At 40.7% G+C, this 18,091-nt stretch overlaps 1 protein-coding gene across 13 annotated transcripts; it reads right to left on the bottom strand.

The window, feature by feature from the left end:
* Window positions 1-1,957: 1,957 nt before the first annotated feature.
* On the bottom strand, window positions 1,958-17,894 carry LOC6544244. Of its 13 annotated transcripts, none has more exons than XM_026976609.1 (8): window positions 17,806-17,891; window positions 16,457-16,547; window positions 15,165-15,842; window positions 8,768-9,712; window positions 8,160-8,677; window positions 5,719-7,297; window positions 5,489-5,654; window positions 1,958-3,047 (listed from the first exon to the last, which is right to left on the bottom strand). In XM_026976609.1, exons 3-8 carry the CDS (start codon window positions 15,610-15,612, stop codon window positions 2,795-2,797), a joined length of 3,909 nt encoding a protein of 1,302 aa, XP_026832410.1. In that variant the 5' UTR covers window positions 15,613-15,842; window positions 16,457-16,547; window positions 17,806-17,891; the 3' UTR covers window positions 1,958-2,794. The 13 variants fall into 13 exon arrangements, 11 of the variants coding, with proteins under 11 accessions (XP_026832410.1, XP_026832408.1, XP_001972367.2 ...); XM_026976615.1 differs by lacking the exon at window positions 16,457-16,547 and adding an exon at window positions 4,867-4,903 and having other exon boundaries at window positions 2,863-3,047; window positions 17,806-17,894; XR_003407651.1 differs by lacking the exon at window positions 16,457-16,547 and adding an exon at window positions 4,143-4,545 and having other exon boundaries at window positions 2,928-3,047; window positions 17,806-17,894.
* Window positions 17,895-18,091: the final 197 nt, after the last annotated feature.

The raw sequence follows: 18,091 nt of genomic DNA, 5'->3' as shown, positions 1-18,091 counted from the left end.
TGTATCGAAGAGCTGGCATATTTATTTACGATACTAACGAATCGCTCAGCCCTTTCCGTTTAATAATAGTTTATAACTCTCAAAGGTGTTGCAGAGATTTGTTTCAAAATTTCAACAAAAAATTTAATTTTTGCGTTACAGCTTATCCTAATTGAAGGGCCCAACTATTTAATTACACAATCATTTATTTTCTTGTTTTTCTTTCAGACCATTTGTAAAATTATGACCTCCGATTCCCGCTTGCATAAAAACTTAAAAATCCATTTATTTATTACCCAAACTGCATAAATATTTAATAGCATTTGTTTACAGATTGTGAAGTGTGATTTTTCCACCGTGAAATTGTTTCGTTTTGTTTTTCTTTGTGGAAAATATTTATGGCAGTTGTGTTTGTTTTGTTTCAGCTAAAACTTGTTGTGTACATTCCTATTTCAAATAATTTCATTAGTTTTGCTTCATTTTATTGCGCTTTTTGTTGGCTCTCTTCGTGAGTTCCCCCCTGCACATGTATTTTTTATACTCAGTGACCAACATGGATTAAAATATAGCTGCATACCGCACTGCAGAAAAAGATTGGCTAAAAACATTTAACATTATCTATCTTTTTACATTTAACAGCCTCAACGTGGCCAAAATATGCCCAAATTTTAAAACAATCGGAGAAACCACTATAAAAATTCAAATAGACAATGTATTGAAAACCCGTTTTTTTATTTCAAGAAAAATATTTTGTATTTATCTAAAACACAACATATATATCATCATTTTTTCAAGTACCTTTCAAGTTGATTCGACTTCAGAGTCACCAGTTTGTTGAATTTAATTGCGTTTTTTGATTGCGTTTTCAGTGTTATACGAAACCCAATTGACGTTTCCTTTTTATCCCCAAACAAACATTTTTATGGCTGGAGAAACACCCACACTTCACTCACACATTCCCGCATATAACAACATTGTTTTGCTTTTGTTTTGTAATTACAATTATTATTCAAATATTGTATATCTAAGATATACATTTAACAAATTCCACTTTCGTACTTCGTTTACTTCCATCGAAAATATCCATGTTTCCATCTCATTCGTTACACTTGGGCCTTGAATTCAATTATGTCCACGAATAATATTAAATATTCCAGTTAGCTGATCTAATATGCATAGAACGAATTTAAAAACAATAATCACAAAATTTAAAACTGAAAGAGAGAAAGCAGTATTGCGTTTTCCTAAACAAGAGTAAGTATATTTATATGCACATATGAAATCTACGACTTTCATTATAATTTTGGCATTCATTATAATCCCATTCAAATTTATTAGAGAACGTTGAACCTAAAAATATTTTTAATTCAAACAACAATTTTTATTCTTCAAATTTGTTTATTTTTGTCATCGTTTATTTTTGTTTATCTAAAATTATTGGAGAAATAAAATAACAAGAAATAGGACACAATACAAAAACAATTCATTCATCTCGTTTGAAATCCTAAAATATACAATTTTAAAAACATTTTAGACGGTTAATTCTTACTTTTCTTGCGTTGCAATTTTGTTATTTTAAAATACATATTTATCTTAAATAATCATTTTTAAAACCGGTCAACTGCTTCTGAATATTTTATTGGACATTTTCAAGCGGTTTAGAAAAAAGTCTTTGTTTATAGTATATTGTCTATTGCTTAAGCTGGCTTGGGCATTTGTAGTTTTAGTTGTTTAGAAAAGCAGCTGCAAGAATACAATTGTTTTAAAATTAACTAAAATCCACTTAATATCCAGCGAGCAGTTTGTTTGCAATTTGGACACCGACACCTCTGCACGATATTTGACCATTTGTATTGCGTTTGCTTGAAAGAATAACTAATTTAACAATTCAGTTTGTTTAAAAGCGAATACCACATATGCTCCGTTTACATAGTACTAAACTAGACGTCTGTATAAGAAATACTCGGCTAGTGTATTGTATGCATATATAAAACTAGACAGTATCGTAATTTGTTATGTAAGCTACCTTCCATCGTGTGTTCGCATATATGTATATAAAAACCTACAGACATGAGTTGATGAGTAACTACAAATTCTTACCAAAAACCAAACTAATTCCCAGTAATCGTGTTTGGGCAAAGAAAGGGCCGATCTCGAACGCATTAAATTTCAGCTCAGATTACAAAACAATTCAATTCCTCTTGGTCAGTTTTACCGCGTGTTTTTGGTAAGCAATTCTTAAAATTACATTGTTTCGTTTAGCACTTGATTGCAGTCATTTCGGCTCGACTTTAAATCCATTTCTAACTCTTCAAACTTCACAAGGCCTAGGACACATCTGAGTATTTTTCCATATATATTATAGTTATTTGCACCAAATCGACAATGTCAGAATATCTATTTAAAGCATATTCCATTTTTAAGTTATGTTTGTACAATTTCAGAAATCCTTTAAGCTTTCAACGCTTTGCAACTTATTATTTTTATCGAATTCAATTCATGAAGTGAATATTTCAGCAATAAAATATTTAAAAAAAAATACGCTACGGCATGTGGACAGATCTGAAGTGGTTAACTTTTTCATTTAGCGTGTTCAGTTTATTGCATATTTCGATGATCTCCGGTTTTCAAAATACAAAACTTCATTTAGATAGGTCGAACAAGCCAAGGGAAAATCATGTCAGCTAAGGTTATACGTATTTCGCATTATCAATCGCTAAGAAATACAATATGTTATACATATATATAGAGTTATGTATATATCGAATTATTTATCACTGTTGCTGGTTTGTGTTTTGTTTAGTTCTATAGCTGTCTACTGTGCGCCCTGAACTGCAGCCTCGCCGGATTCCGTTTCGAAAACATCGTCGGATTCCTGGCCAACGTAGTCAATATCCTCATCCTCATCCTCATCGCCATGCACCTCATCGTTTTCATCGTAGTCATCGGGATATTCCCCATACTCGGAGGATTCACCAAGCGTCCAGGCGTCGTTTTCCACGGAGTTTCGAGGACTGTAGCTGTTGCCGCCGCTCGTGATGGTCATATTGTTGGCTGGGCGCAGCACACTGTATATAGAGAACTTGGGTTAATATTTCATCAAATTGGGCGGTAAGGATTATTTTAATAAATGCACAATTCGGAATGCAATCAATTTGAATGGCATGTGAAGTGTTCTTTCTCGATCTCAGGTGAGTTTTATACTAGCGAGTTCTAAGAAAGCGTTTAATAGTTGTCTATGTGTTAGCTTGGTCTACTGACTGAGTTTTGTGTGGTTAGCGGGTTTCGGGATTAGGTCGGTTGGTTTGGTTAGGTTGCTTTGGGAGTGGCATGTTGAATGCGATAATCGGTTAGGCAATAAACGGGACAAACATTTGTACACTGGGAACTAACTAATAATGTTTTGTTAGATGTTTGGTTAAGTAGTTTGGGTTGCAGCAATTTACATAATGATGAAGATTTCTTTCGAAGTTGCCAGAGCAAACGGAGGATTTTACAATTTTGAAAGATTTGGAAATTGCAAATCGGGGTTCATTAACCAATTGTTTCAGTGATAGTATGGAAAAACGTAATTGATGATGAAGATTGCTTCTAACTTTAGGACTTGGACACAAGTAAAATATTGTATGTTAAAAAGCACATTAATTTGGAAAGGACTTTAAACTTTCAGTAGACTAATGAAATTATGAAGTTATCAATAATATTGTCTTTAAGTAAGTTCATTATTTTGTTTCATTTAATCTTAAGCCATACGATGTTTTTATAGACACTTCAATCAATGGTTTATCCCCTCATTTTCAATTTCTCTGATGCGCTACTAATGCAAAATTTAGTAAGGAATACGCCCAAAATGATTGTGTTTGGTACTTTTGTTAAATAAAATACGAAAACATAATCACCAGGAGGAGACCTTTAAATGTTGTATGAAGTTAGAATTGATGCGGTTAGTTTTCAATCTTCGAGAGCATTTTATTGGTCGAATTCGCTGCTCAGCCAAATAAAATCAAATGAAGCCGCACAAGACAAAGTAACTAACGAACTGACGAACAAACAAATTGGTCGAGACAATTGCACAACGGCGAACAACAACGAAATGATTGAGTTGTATGCATAAATATTTAACAATAATACTACGACATTTTTGATAAAGATTGCTCTATTACATTGGCAAATGATAGCACCACATTTGGCTTCGGGTTGGCTGTCGTTACTAAACATTTCATTCTAGTTGTCGTTGCATTGGAAAATCGTATTTTTGTGGATACTACGCTAGTTAGATCCGTTCTCAAAATGATCGTTGTTCGATTCGATTCGATTCGATTCGGCGATTGTGTCTGACACTAGTTTGGGATTCTAGTGATACAATCTGCTGCTGCCGCTGCTGCTTGCACCATGTTAGATCGTGTGGCATGTTTTTGTAGTGGAAAGTATTTGGTTTTCTTTTTTGGGTTTCGTGGAAAGATAGTCAACTGAATGTTTAGGTGTATGTTGATGGCTCAAAAATCGGTAACTAGCACACCATCTGTTGGTCATAACTGTCCACGGCGGTAGTGGGAGCGTGATGGTCTACCGATTGTTATTGGATTGTTTTCGTAGTGTTGATAGATAGTGTTGGTGGTGGTGTTGTGTGTTGGGGGTGTACAGAAATTAAAAGAGAAGAAATCAATTAGCAAAATCATAAGTACAGAATGCTGGATCATTTACGACATAGTTCCTATTCATCCGATTTTACTGAGCGGTGTTACGTTACAAATTCAATACTGAACTCGTTACTTGGCCACTACTTATGTAAGTACAAATTAGGGAAAATTATAAGTTTCATCTAGAAGTGAGTCATGAGAGATAGTTGAATTATTGCTAATATATTTGTCTATTTCCAGAACGCACCTTTACCTCAAGCCGCGATATTACCCACAACCTTAGGCTAATAAAAGAACCAAAGTAAAGGATACAAATGAAATTCAGATAATTGAAAGTATGTTACAAATAATTACGAAATAGTATACTAAAACTAAGACCTCGACGGCCAAATCTTATTTATTAAAACTAATCGTTTAAATCTTAAAAAAAATATGTGAATGAGCTTAAATAAGTTGATCTACACTAATCTAAAAGAATGAGACTTTTGAGAACCTATTGGAGTATTTAGCTTTACTTTTATAGGAAAACGCAATTATTTCATTAAGTAATACCTTCTAAAGGAACTCTTCAATGGAGAATAGTATCGATCTGCCAAAAAAATAAACGTTTTACTGGTAAAGAATAACTAAGATAAGAAATTTCAAGAAATACACCTGAGTCCAAATACGTTGGAATTTTCGTGTGAAACCTTTACCATTTAAGGAGTCTGAGTTTAGGGCCTTGCCTTGCTGTTCTTATAGGATACATATTTGTAACGATGTCTAATAATAACTATAGATCTATTATCTCAGGGTTAAACACAAGGAAAGTCACCTAAAGCGGGCTATTTATCAGAAAGACTTTGGCAAGTGATGCCCATATAATTTACCTCTCAAAAGGCATTTCATCAACCTCATCGTTGATCTGTCGCTGAGCTTCATTCTGAGCTCGTCGCGCTTCCTCCTTCTTGCGGCGATCCTCGGCTGCCGCCTTCATGGGATCATAGGTAGATCGACGCTTCCACATGGCCATTTCGGCCTCCTTTTGCTTGTTCACTGTTTAAATACAAATAAAAGCAAATTATTTAAAATAGAAAAGAATATGGGCAAGTAATCTTACCTGAGGCATCGCGACGAATTGCTGACGAGTTGCGTGATCCTGGATTTCCACCGCCCAGCGAAGTAGTACTGGTGTTCATTGCAGAGGCAGCACTACGCACACTCCGATTACTGGCTCGCGTTCCCTCGCCGCGACTCAGACCCATGGATGAGGCACTGGGACTTCGTTTCATTTGATCTGCTGGCTTCAGAGTACTCTTGGCATCGTTCTTGCGCAAAAAGTTGTTGGATTGCGCCGACTTGTACTTGGATATGTCCAGGTATTTGGGCTGCACACGCTGATCCCTTGGATTGGAGGTGACACCGGCATTGGCGGTTTGGAGCAGCTGCTTCTTAGCGTTGGCCAGAGAGCTGGGCACCTGCTGTGCCAGTCGACTGAGACTCGTCTCCCGGGGCATTGACTGGCGGGCGATTCGATTGCCCGACCCTGGAGCTGCCCTGGGAGCACTCTTGATTCCCCGGCGTGGCATTTCGGGAGTATTGGGGCAGGCCACCAAGCCAGCACCACTTTGTGCCATGCTCAGCTTGCCCGCTGGTGCTGAGGTTGGTTTGGCCGGCGCCTGTGTTCCAGCCACCCTCTGTTTGCTTCTCTCGATCCGCATCAGCAGTGCCTTGTTCATGCGCGTGTTACTTAGCGGCACGGCGCTCTGATCTTCGTGGTTCTCCACAGCCTCCTCCTCTTCGTTGCTGGAGTAGTAGGCCCCAGTAGTGCCCATTTCATCCTCATCGTTTATATAATACTGCAACTCGTTGTCGTAGTCGCTGTAAGCCTGCTCGAAATTGTTGCTGCTGGCGGATTTCTTTAGCTGCTGCTGTTGCTGGTGAACGGTGCTCAAGGCGTGGGCATGACGGGCAGCGGGCGGTGTGTAGAGGTTCTGGAAATTGGGACGCGCCTGACGCACAGGTTGCTGGCCCTGCTGCTGCTGGAAGCTACTCGATCGACGCAGCGGCGACAAGGGTGCAGCTGCTGGCTCAACATGCTCCACTTCTTGACCAGGATCATATTCTAGGGAGTTCTTGCGGCGACGCAATTGCTTGAGAAGATACTCGCCACTGGTGAGCAACTGCAGCTGCGCCTCATTGATGCTGCTGGTCATGAGCGCTCGATGGAGCGGAGATCGTCTATAGCCACCGCCTGCTCCGGCACCCATTCCCGATTCCAGACTGTGCTGCGGACTGCTCTGTGCCGGGGACTTAACCGAACTTCTGCGTGATAGTGACTGCTGGAGATTACTAATGGCCGCAGCCGTTTGCTCCAAGTATGCATCCGTTGGCGGGCGCGAGCGACTGGCACTGCGCGCACGTCCCAGCGTGTGCAGCGGCGAGGGAATCTTGCTGGGACTCTTTGGTGGCTTGTAACCTGGTTCCAGCACCTGTCCACCTCCACCACCGCCATGGCTGCACAGCGCCGGATCGCTGGCGTAGTCACAGTCGCCCAGTAGGCGATACCGCTCCGCCAGTCCGCGATTGAGCTTGGCTGCCGCCGCATACTGCCGCTGCTGGTTGTACAAACTGAGGCTGTCATCCGTCAAGGAATCGCCTCCCGTGTCGGAGCAGTTATAGCTGCGTGTCATCAGTTGCTGCAAGTTAACGAAACCAATATCAGTAAATTTACTTCATTAAACTAAGCAGAAGTGAGCAATCGAAATTATATGTAGATAAACAGTTGGGTAACAAAATTTAACTATTTGCTTAACAACTTTTCTAGCAAACCATTATTTACCCATTAAAATGTTTGTAAAGCAACAGTAGTTATTATTTTATCACAAATTAAGCCCATAAAAGTATGCTCCATTTATGTCATTGTTAGTAATGGGTTTGTGTCCGAGCTAAAAGAGTATATTTTACGGCTTATGTCAAGCAAATGTAAAATATAGAAGTGTGTATGTACATAAACATTAGCTCAACTTAACTTGGTTTTATTTGTCTCACAGAATTAATTTCGTAAATTGTGGTTTTATATGGGTAAAAATGAATATTATTCCCTATATGCAATTAAGTATTCATACAATAACGTGTTTAAAATGAACATCTCACAACGTAAATTACCAAGTTGATCCCTAACTGACTGTGATGAATAATTTTTGCAATCTAATCTACATCTGTTAATAGGATAAGCTAAACAACGCCAGCTAAATAGCACTACGTCATTTTAACTAGCAAATAAGGCTACTAATCATTTGTTAATAACTGCGACTAAATCTTAAAGAGATTTAATGAACGAAAATGTGTTGTTTCATTTTAATTTAGCACATTCTCTTCAACAAATAAATTAAAGTTTCTAAAACATATTTCGAATGTAATCCTCCTATAGATGACTCATAGGTGACTCATTCAGCACCAAACTAACCAGATAGTGTCAATAGACTGGGATTTTTCCATAAATGAATTTATCAAAGAAGGTTGCCCGAAATCCGGTGCAGAACCGGTTGACCAGCTCACCTGTGCCTGCGCTTGCGCCTGCTGCTGTTGCTGCTTCCGGCGAGCGGCGCTCGTGCCACTCACATCCTGGGCCAGGCTCCTTGCACGCGCATTGCGTGCCCACTCCTGGATCCAATCCTGCTTGGTCTGCGCCGTCTGCAGCAGGGCGGCCTCCGAGCTCTGTGTGGGCGTGGTGGGTGTATCCGGCAACTGGTGCTGCTGATTGGTGCTAGTGGTGAACACATTCAGGCGGTACTCGGCCTTCTGGCGATCGGTGGCCGATCCGGACAAGGCCTGCGTGTGCCTCAGTTTAGCCTCGTTGCTCACATACTCAGAGCTGTCGATCTGCGAGGTGGACAGGCTGTGCGAGTGTCGACTGTGCTTCGGATGGGTATCCAGGGCGCGCTGTTTGGCCAGCACTCCGCTGGTGGTCACACTGGTAAAGCAGCCCATATCCGCTGCCGGCGAAGGCGGAGTGGGTGGCGAAAGGGGCACCTGCTGACGCAGCACGCGACTCTTGAGTTGATCCAGATAGGCACCTGCGGAAAAAGAAACGTTAATCAGTATGCGTTTAATTGCGGAAATCATTGAAATCTTTTAAGCACCAAACATTTTATAAGTTATCTGACCTGTGGAGCTCCTCTGTGCTGGCAGTTGCTGTGGCAGCTGCTCTTGCAGCGGCGTTTCGTGGTAGTAGTTGACCTCCAGGACGTTGCTGCCCCGGCTGGACTTAACTGGCAATTGTTTGGGCCGCTGCTTGGCAGCTGCCTCCTTCAAATTTCTATCGATGTTCATGAGATCCTTCTGCTCCTCCGTATAGTTGTCCCCATCGAGGGTGTAGGTGCCTGCCTCGCTGACTGCATCGTTCTCGGCCGCCGGTTTGCCATCGGCTAGCGGCGGCTGTGGGCACAGCATCTCCACCTGGCGCAGGGCCAGCTGCATGGCGGTGGAGCGAGGTGTGAACTGATTGGCCGTGCGGTTGGCCACCATGTTGGAGGTACCCTTGTTCGCCGCCGGCGGCGGTGGCAGTTTCGATCGGCTGGCGGGTCTGGGCGCAGGTGCTGCGACTGGTTCGGTTGCATTGGCCGAGCTCCTGGGCGACCAACTGTGCCGCTTGGAGGCATCTCTCACCCGGGAGGCGCTACGATCCCGCACCCGCATCTTCACCTGCACCGGAGGCGCCTGTTCGCTGCTGGGCGTGGCTGCTGTGAGGGAGGAGACATCGTCCGCCATGCTGCTGCCAGCATCCAGGCTGCTCCTCTGCGACTGCCGTCCACTGTTCGATGTGGCCGTCGTGTTATCCTTCTCCGTCTCCAGCTTGGACATGGAGGCGCCGCGCTTGTGTCGATTCTGGAAACGCTCCATCATGTTCTTGTAGCGCGCCGCCTGTGCCGCAGAATCGTTCTCGGAGGCATCGAAATGATCAATGGTGAAGGCCAGCGAAGCTTTCGTGGTTGTATTCGACTCGCTCGAGTTCTCCTCGTCATCAGCCGCTGATTTATGATTGGAGTTGCTGCTGCTGTTGGCTGTTGGAGTGCCATGTTGCTGGTTCGCTCTGCTTTGTGCCGCAGCTGCTGCAATGGAATAGAAAAGAAGCAAACACACACACAATTAAATTAGCATTTATTTACAGTTAATATTATTATTTTTATTATTAGCGTTTAAGCGGTGAAAACGAAACTAAGTTGCTGGCTGGCGTTAATTAAACTGAACTCAACTGAAGTGGCAAGCGGACGAGAAAAAGAGTTGGATGAGCTGCATCAAAACGGAGGAATTCAGGAGCGGATCAGAGGTAATGTGTTGAAAATCAGTTACGCAAATATGTATCTTAAAGAATTCATTTAAAATATACTTGTAAATACAAAATTGATCTCTAGTAGTAGTCGATTCTCACATTCGCAAGGCATACATCTAAACATTGACAAATTGTTTATTATAGTGTTAATGTAGATTTACACCAATACTTGGTAATTACATGTTCCGAATATGAAAAAAACCAATTAGTAAGCATGAGCAACTGCCAAATTTTGGAACTAACTTAATTGTGAACCTCCCAAAGAAACACCTGTGTTCTGTATATCTGAGCTTCGCGACAAATAAGGAACAAGGCAATCAACCTGCATCCCGGATGACAATCTCGAGGCAAACACAGGTCGCATTCCCTGAAGTTCAACCAATTCAAGGGCCCCGAAACAGCCACCTGCAGCCCGGGGAAATCCCTCACCGTTTCCGCCAGCGATTTCTATACATTTCCGCGACCAAAGTACGGGCAAAAAGAAAATCAAACAATTTGCTTTCAGCTCCGCCACGCGAAGTGGCACAAGCACATACAACATCGAGTGGAGAGGTGGGAGACCATCTAGGGGGCCGCCTCTCAGAATCGTGATCTATGGATGGGTAGCTTCTGGTCGTACTCTATATAAGGCAGTAGTTGGCTGCCCGGCAAGTGAAGGTTAGAGTTCGGTGATTTCGGTCAATTGCAGGTTCTTTCTCCTACTGCCATGCTATATGGTATATGTTATAGTGGAATAGTGGTATGGTATGGTATGTGGTATGTTGTAGTTGTATGTTCTATGAGGGTTGTTCCATTCGGCAGACCCACAAAACTTTTACGCTCTGCCAAACTTAGCTGGCCGCGGTACTTCCGTTTCGTTTGCCCTGAAAATATATTTCAAATACCATATCCATATTCGCCATAGATCTCACAGCCTTATTTTGAACAAGTTTTTGGTCACGAAGCAACACATTTATTTCTTTGGCAACCATTAATATATTAGTATGCAGATGGGCAATTAAATGGGGAGTCAAGGTGGAAATGTGTCATTATTAGCATTGCTTTGAAATTAAAAGAAGATGTATGAACACCTATGCATTTTCTTCATATGAATACTTGGATATACATTCAATTAATTACTACCTAAACATTTGTAATTTATGTTTTTCATCTTGTGCATCGCTGCAGAAAATTGCTGTATTTAAATAAACAATATACTAAGTAGCAGAAAACTGGTTCCGGTTTAAGCTTACTCATTTTTGATTGGCACAAATTAACTTGTTACTGTAATTGTACCCCAAAACAAGATTCTCAGATATCAACCACAGATGCAAGTGCTCAATCAGAATCATAAAGGGAAGTCGATGTGCATAATTTCTTTGTTCCCAGTTTCCCATAAACTCAGCTTATAATTTCAGGTTACAAAATATTTTCTATTTAAGAAACATTTTCAAACTAAATATAGCATACTTTGTGAAACTACGACTTTATGGGCATCTATTGTCATCAAGTAAAGCGAACTATTGTTTATAACAAATAAAGCACAAATGGTTTAGGAGCCTAGGAGCTAGTAGATCATTGCATGGCAGTCAGAAATTTAAAAATCTTTTCTAAGAGTTGGGAAAGTTCTAGTTTGGCGGGAAACCAGAACGACATTATTCGCTTGTTAGATCACAAAATTTGCAATCTAATTTGGCAGGAAGTATGGCAATCGTCGATAGACAATAGACCGCTATTGGTAACGACTGACTAACGGTAATTACGCTGCCCACTGTGCATGGCCATAAAAAAATGTCTTCTATCGAGTTATCGTTCAGCACTGCCTTTTTTATAAGCCGCCGCATTTGGGCCAACAATTGAAAACTGTTGGCACAACACACAAATGTCGGGTATTATTGCCATTATTATTACTATTGCCCATTGCCCGTGGAATAGACCGTGTGTCGAGTAGTGCTGCTCGTTTAAAAGTCTTTTGTTTGCTCTTATTTGTCGGTAGTCGTTGTGTAGTCGCTTTTACTTTTCGCAATAAATAAAGCAAAATAATGGTGTAGTGCAATATATATACACACTCATATAAAAATATATACATTTTTGGGTAATTTTTGTCGGTCAGCTGGCTTCTATTGTTGTTGTTTGGGAAAGTCTAGTGTATGGGAAATTGTGCGACCGCCTGCTGATCTTTGATCATTTGCTTTTTACTACCCGTAATTCCGAGTGCTAACCATTTTTTGGGCTAATTTGGCAAATGTGCAGTGTAACATAATGGAGCGAATGCAAAGCGGAAATTGATAAGCAAATCTCTCACGCTGCCCATTGGTTTTCAATTAGCTACGCTAATTGCATTTGAAGCTTACGTCATCACCGATCAATTTGTTTATATCATTTCGGTGTTTCGGTGTGTGGTCTATGGTTACACTTCGATTTTTGGTTTGCCTTTCGATGGGGTCAGGTTCTCACATTTAAGTAAATGTTATTAACAATTTATTTATACTTCTTTGCTGCTCGGCGACAACAGTGAAAGCCATCGCTGATGATCATCATTTGTCATCTGCGAATGAGGTCATCGACTGGCGGTTATTTGTTGTGCCTTGTTATCGGCGATTATTTCGATTTTACCGAGCATTTAAATATACACTTGAGAAGCAGAAAATTGAAAAGAAAATTGAGAAGTGCTTCAATGAGATTTTGGTTCTCCATTTTCGCCAGAAAGTCAGTATCATCATCAGTATTTCTACATTCAAAAGCAAATGGAAGTCCAATAGATAAAGGCTGCGCAGTTCAGTTCGAAAACTACTTTAAGCATTGTGGCTCTACTCTAAATTTGCTGAAAAATCAAGACATTTATATTTGCAACACCCAAAATAATGATACAAAATTGCTGAAATAGTTTAGAGACAGGTCTTGACGGCATATTCAAGAGCCCACAAATTTAATAATACAACTAATTAGGCATGCCCAAATCATTATCAATTTGGGAACAAGGCCAAAACCAAGAGATTTGTGCCGAATCTGTTTGATTCTTGGGCGCTGGCCAAGAATTAATGCCACACATTTTTATTGGATTGGTATGTGCAAATGAGAAACGCAACCGAAACATAAGGAATTCATATTAACTCTATAAAGTGGCACGTGACTAGATGTTAAATTATAAAACAAACACACCATATTTAATTTTTCAGTTTAAACTGCAAGACCACTGCAAAGAGTAACACTTTCGAATACCCTGCGGCATTTCAATATAATGAATCATTTAAGCTGGTGACATAATACCCTATTCGCCGAGTTGGTTTATACCTTGGCACTCATTGTCAGCGGCACTTGAAATGGAACCTAAATTCCCAGGCCCGCGGCACCTCGATTTTCACTTCATCATCAAGTGCCGTGATTTGTTTTTCATAAATCTCCCATTTCTCAATGTTTTTTTTTTTGTTTATCAGTTTTGGTTTCATTTCGCAGCGCTTGCCAAATCTTACACAATTATAGCAGTCGCCGTCATTATCTCACACATTTTCATTCCTAGCACGCAATAACTCGTTGGCAAAATACAATCGAATACTCCAAAAAGCGAAACAGATTTGTGTTCGAGTATCTGAAGTATCTGGAAGTGGATGTGGATGACTCAGCCCACAGCTGCGGGCGTTGATCGATCGGAGGTTACTGCGATTCGATCCAGGCTGTCTTATCATTATTTATTATTTCTGAGTTCCAGGCTTGCCCATTTGGAGCAAGATCATTTAATTGAAAACAAAGGATTGCAGGCAAATTGATCAATGCAAATGTGAACAGAACTCCGCCCAGAAATCTGCTGGTTACTCATAAATATACGATTTGTATCTGAACTACGAAAGTTGTTTACCTTTAACAGAAGCGTTGTGTGGAAATTCGTATTAAACGCATTTATATGAAAACCCATTTTCACTGTTGATCAAGTGTTTTTACATTTTGTATTAAAGTTTGTGTTCTGCTGAGTTTTGGAACCAAGCCAAGTTAATATGAAATTAGTTGCAACACTTGAGAACCATTTAATGCCGAGCAGATAAATCAATCAGTGTTTTGAACTTGTAAACATTCGATTAAAGAAAAATAAACAGGCCTAAACTAACATTTTATATTGCTTCTATTTATAATTGTTGTAAAATGTTGTGCGTAGTTTTTATGCCCAAAACTTCACATGTGAAATTTATGAGCACACGCATCTGATTTATGTTGCATGTAATGAGAAAGTAAAGTTTTGATTATAAAGTTCTTTCGGTTCACGAAATGCCTAATTATTTTTGTTATCATTGAATTAGTAATTGAATTTTTAAACATTGTTTTCTCTGCTGCCATTAGAAGTGCAGATTGATATCAGTGTTTCCGAACATTCATTCATTCATTCAACTCTAGATTAGCAACTACATAGTTTGTGTCATAGGACCATAAATTTGAAATACCACGCTGGCTGATGTCACTTGCCGCTTTCGCAGGCTATTGATCCCGTTCCACTTTCTCGGAACCAGAATCGAGAATCGAGAACTGGCTTTTGAGCCAAACGCGGCCCACTGTGCCAATCTGAGCAGCAACATAAACGAGGTGTGTTTGAGGGTGTGTGTGTTTCGCTGTGTGTGTGCGAGTGTGTGTGCCAGGCATGACTATTGCAATAAATATTTGCGCTTAGTCGTGGCCAGAGACTCGCACAAAATAACTTCATTAAAAATTCAAATTAACAAAGAAAAGAGCAAAGACAAGCCGCAACCTGGATCAACAAAGCAACAAAAGCAAGTCCAACAAAAACCACCATGGCTAAATTAGCCATCAATTGTCGCCGGGTTTTGCGGTTGCCGCCGTATCTCTTACCAATACAATCCAATTTCTATAACTTGGCCAAGATGTTGCGGCAGTCATAAGGACGCCGAGCATTTAAAGGTTAAAGGTCTTTTAAAATACATGTTTCTATGCCATTTTGTAGCTTCTACATACTTTTCAGGCTTTTAATCGTTTTCAAACGAATTTGTACTTTGAAGGCAATTAAAAACCACGGTCGTATCACTTGCAGAAAATATCCTAGTCATCGTAAATGTAAAATGCTGACTTCCTAGCCCCACGTCATTATAAATATTAACTAAGATGTGAATTAAAATTAGCAACATGATATGGCTTTGAAGGTGGAAACCCCAAGAGTGCAACATTTTTTGCATGCCAGGTAAATCAAGCATCTATTTGTGGACTTTGGACCTATGGACGTCTATTTAGGAGACAAGACTGTGGCTCACCTTTCTCGGCCGGCGATGGTGGCGGCTTGCCAAGGCAGAACTTGCCGCAGGAGTCATCGATGGCTGCGCCGAGGCCCACGAAGCCGGGATTCACGGGATGCCGAAGCTGGACATGTCGGGGCGAGGGTATTGGCGAATTGGCCGAGGTGGTGCCATCTGGACTGTCGATGATTTCGGCGATTTTCTTGATATTTTCCGGTGTTGTGTCGGCCTTTTCGCGTCCGTCGCTGCTGTTGCCATCGTCATCGCCATAGTGGCCGCGGCCAATGGACAAATTGTCGCGGCTCTTGACTTTGGACGAATCAGCTGATGGCGCCACGCCCCCCACAGCTGATTGGTGGGCGGGGACAGCTGTAGTTGCCGCCTCTGCTGCGCCATCTGATGTTGCTGCCGCCGATGTGGCTGTTGTTGCTGCTGCTGTCGTTGTGTCATTTGCGTATGATGTCATTTTAAGCCTTGGCTCGGTATAAATTTTGCAACAAATCGGAATTTAGAAGGTACACCTATTTTCGCCGCTTTTCCTTTGCCTACTTTGCTAATTAATTAGCCAGTCATTTCCACGTTTTCCGGCCTTCGTTGCGTGTTGTCTACTACCCTTTTTTCTCCTACGCTTTCCACATCCTGCTGCGTTCTAAAGTCGTTTTGTGCGTAAAGTGAATTCCAGTGGTTGTTTTTTACCTAACGAACGGAGGCGTGAAAAGGACACTCAGATGCAGTCAAAATAATAGTGGATGGCGAACTGATAAGCTTTCTGTGCAATAAAACATTAAAGTCACCAAAATGTACAATAAAACTAAGTACTTTAGTCATAATAGAAAACGTTTGGAAAACTTTATTGATTTGTCACCTATTCTTTTAAACATCTCTAACTGGAGTAATTGATTTTCTGAAGCCTAGGCAATTACAACTGAATGCCACTATTAGTTTGACCGCAAGTGTAGTTTAGGAACCGAAACTCTTTTATTATTTTCGTTTTAAGGATGCGTGATCACGCCCAAGTGAAGACGGAAACACCGAGACACGTTGAATGGGTAAATGGCCAAGAGGTTTTCAATTGTGCGACGTGAGTTTTCCGATTGGACACTTGGATAACTTGTCGGGCATTTCCAAACGGATAAAAATAGCCGAAAAGCAGAAAGGCAGATTCTTGGCTGCCTTTTCAAGGTTGCTTTTGTTGTGCTCGAGAATCTAATCGGATATTTTATTTTTACATTGAACACTTTTGGAAGAAACGAACACGCACAAACACACATACGCACACAAAGGCGCAGACACTTGCGGCCAACACATACACACTTTCAAGGGCAGGGTCCAAATGGACTTTTCACTTGCATTTCCCTTTCGTTTTTCACTTGTTCAACGGCTTTATTTTCCGCTGTTCTTCTGGCATGTGATAATGAACTTTTCTTTATCTTTGTCTCGATTTTCCGATTCACGACACGCGCTCGCTTTTTCAACCCAACGCTTACTCACGGCAATTCAGTCAAGAATGAGCGTCGCAGGTGTGCGTTAGCTTGGCCAAATCCAAAAGAGCGAGAGAAGGAAAGAGAGCGGACAGCAGTGTTGGCCTCTTTTGGTTACACTTTTAGCTAATAAATAGCTAAGCTTTAATTAGAGGTAGGTAGAAAATAGGAGGTAGGAAGATTAAAACCTTTATAGCTACGGACCCGTTAAAGAGGGTACTATTATAGTCTTAAGCGTTAAAACATTTGTAAATTAAATATCTTATTTACATTTTTTTGTCAGCCCTAACAATCATCAGATTTGGCTTGAAAATAGCTTTGTTTGCAGAACTGCCACTAAGTGTTTGCCTCCATGGAGAGTAAGCAAACAGCTGGGCAATTCAGGGTTGTCGCGTTTGGTTTACTAACTAAACTTTTCCTTTTAGCAACAAATAAATAGAAAGTCTACTCAAAAATAAATACAGATGGCTTTCTAAGGCAAACACAGCGCACGATTATGTATTGAATAGATATCTTTTTGGGGTATTAATTAAGCAAAGACAATGAAAGGAAAGGGTGGCAGCCCTCTCTGGCTCTCTCTCTCTCTCTCAACGCATTGATTGTTTTGGCCTGGCCAGCAGCTAATTAACCCGTTGAATAACACAGACCAGAACACAATACACAATCGCATAATTCAGCGAATGAAGCGCTTTCTGCAGATTCACGCTTCACTGGGCACAAATATCCGCAGGCAGTGCACTCGACAGGTGGCCTTCAATTGGCGACGCTAACGCTATTTTTAATTCGAACACTTGCGATCACTCTCGCTTTTCGCGCGAACTGGTGTTTTAACACAATTCCACATAAAATTCACAGATATAGACTATAAGTCGCAAAAATTAAGTATTTAGGCTGGACAATTGTGAATTTGTCGGAACAATAACAATTGCCGCGCAAGTGATAACAAGAGAGAGCAAGAATGCGCGCGCTCTTCTTCTTTTTCTCTCTCCACTCTTTGTATTGGCATTTACTCCACCAATTTTTTTTTTTTTTGTTCTCTTCCCAGAAGTTGTGCACTTGTTTCGCTTTCGCATTTACAGCATATTTTTCACTTTTCACTAATTCAATTGGATTATTCGGTGCTCCAAGAGCTGCTTTTCAATTCACACAAGAATTTGCTTTTGAAGGGGATTATTTACTTGCTGGATGAAGCAAAAAAAAAGCGCCCTGGAATTGCAAACTTTTTCGTTTGTTGTGCCAATCAGACTGAGTGTGACCGCACCTTGGAAACAGTAGAAAAACCATTGATGTTAGGGCTGTCAATTTATAACGGTATTTTGATTTTTAAAATTATATTTAGAAATTGCCTACAACATTAACTTAATAAGCATAATGAACAAATTTTGACTTGAAATTTTAAATAATCAAAAAGTAAACCTATCAAAGTTTCGTGATCATACCCTTTACATAACCCTTATACATATC

The sequence above is a fragment of the Drosophila erecta genome, unplaced genomic scaffold (assembly GCF_003286155.1).
Source record: "Drosophila erecta strain 14021-0224.00,06,07 unplaced genomic scaffold, DereRS2 tig00000021-arrow-pilon, whole genome shotgun sequence".
Lineage (NCBI taxonomy): Eukaryota > Metazoa > Arthropoda > Insecta > Diptera > Drosophilidae > Drosophila > Drosophila erecta.
The sequence above is the reverse complement of the archived record's forward strand: the minus strand, read 5'-3'. Positions and strand labels throughout refer to the sequence as shown.

What these genes read in the sequence shown, in the direction of transcription:
- LOC6544244 (XM_026976607.1), bottom strand. Translation starts at nt 15,612, where the DNA reads ATGACATCATACGCAAATGACACAACGACAGCAGCAGCAACAACAGCC. An exon ending in ACCATCGCCGGCCGAGAAAG is followed by an intron (nt 9,713 to 15,164) that starts GTGAGCCACAGT and finishes ATTCCATTGCAG; the next exon opens with CAGCTGCGGCACAAAGCAGA. An exon ending in AATTCGTCGCGATGCCTCAG is followed by an intron (nt 5,655 to 5,718) that starts GTAAGATTACTT and finishes GTATTTAAACAG; the next exon opens with TGAACAAGCAAAAGGAGGCC.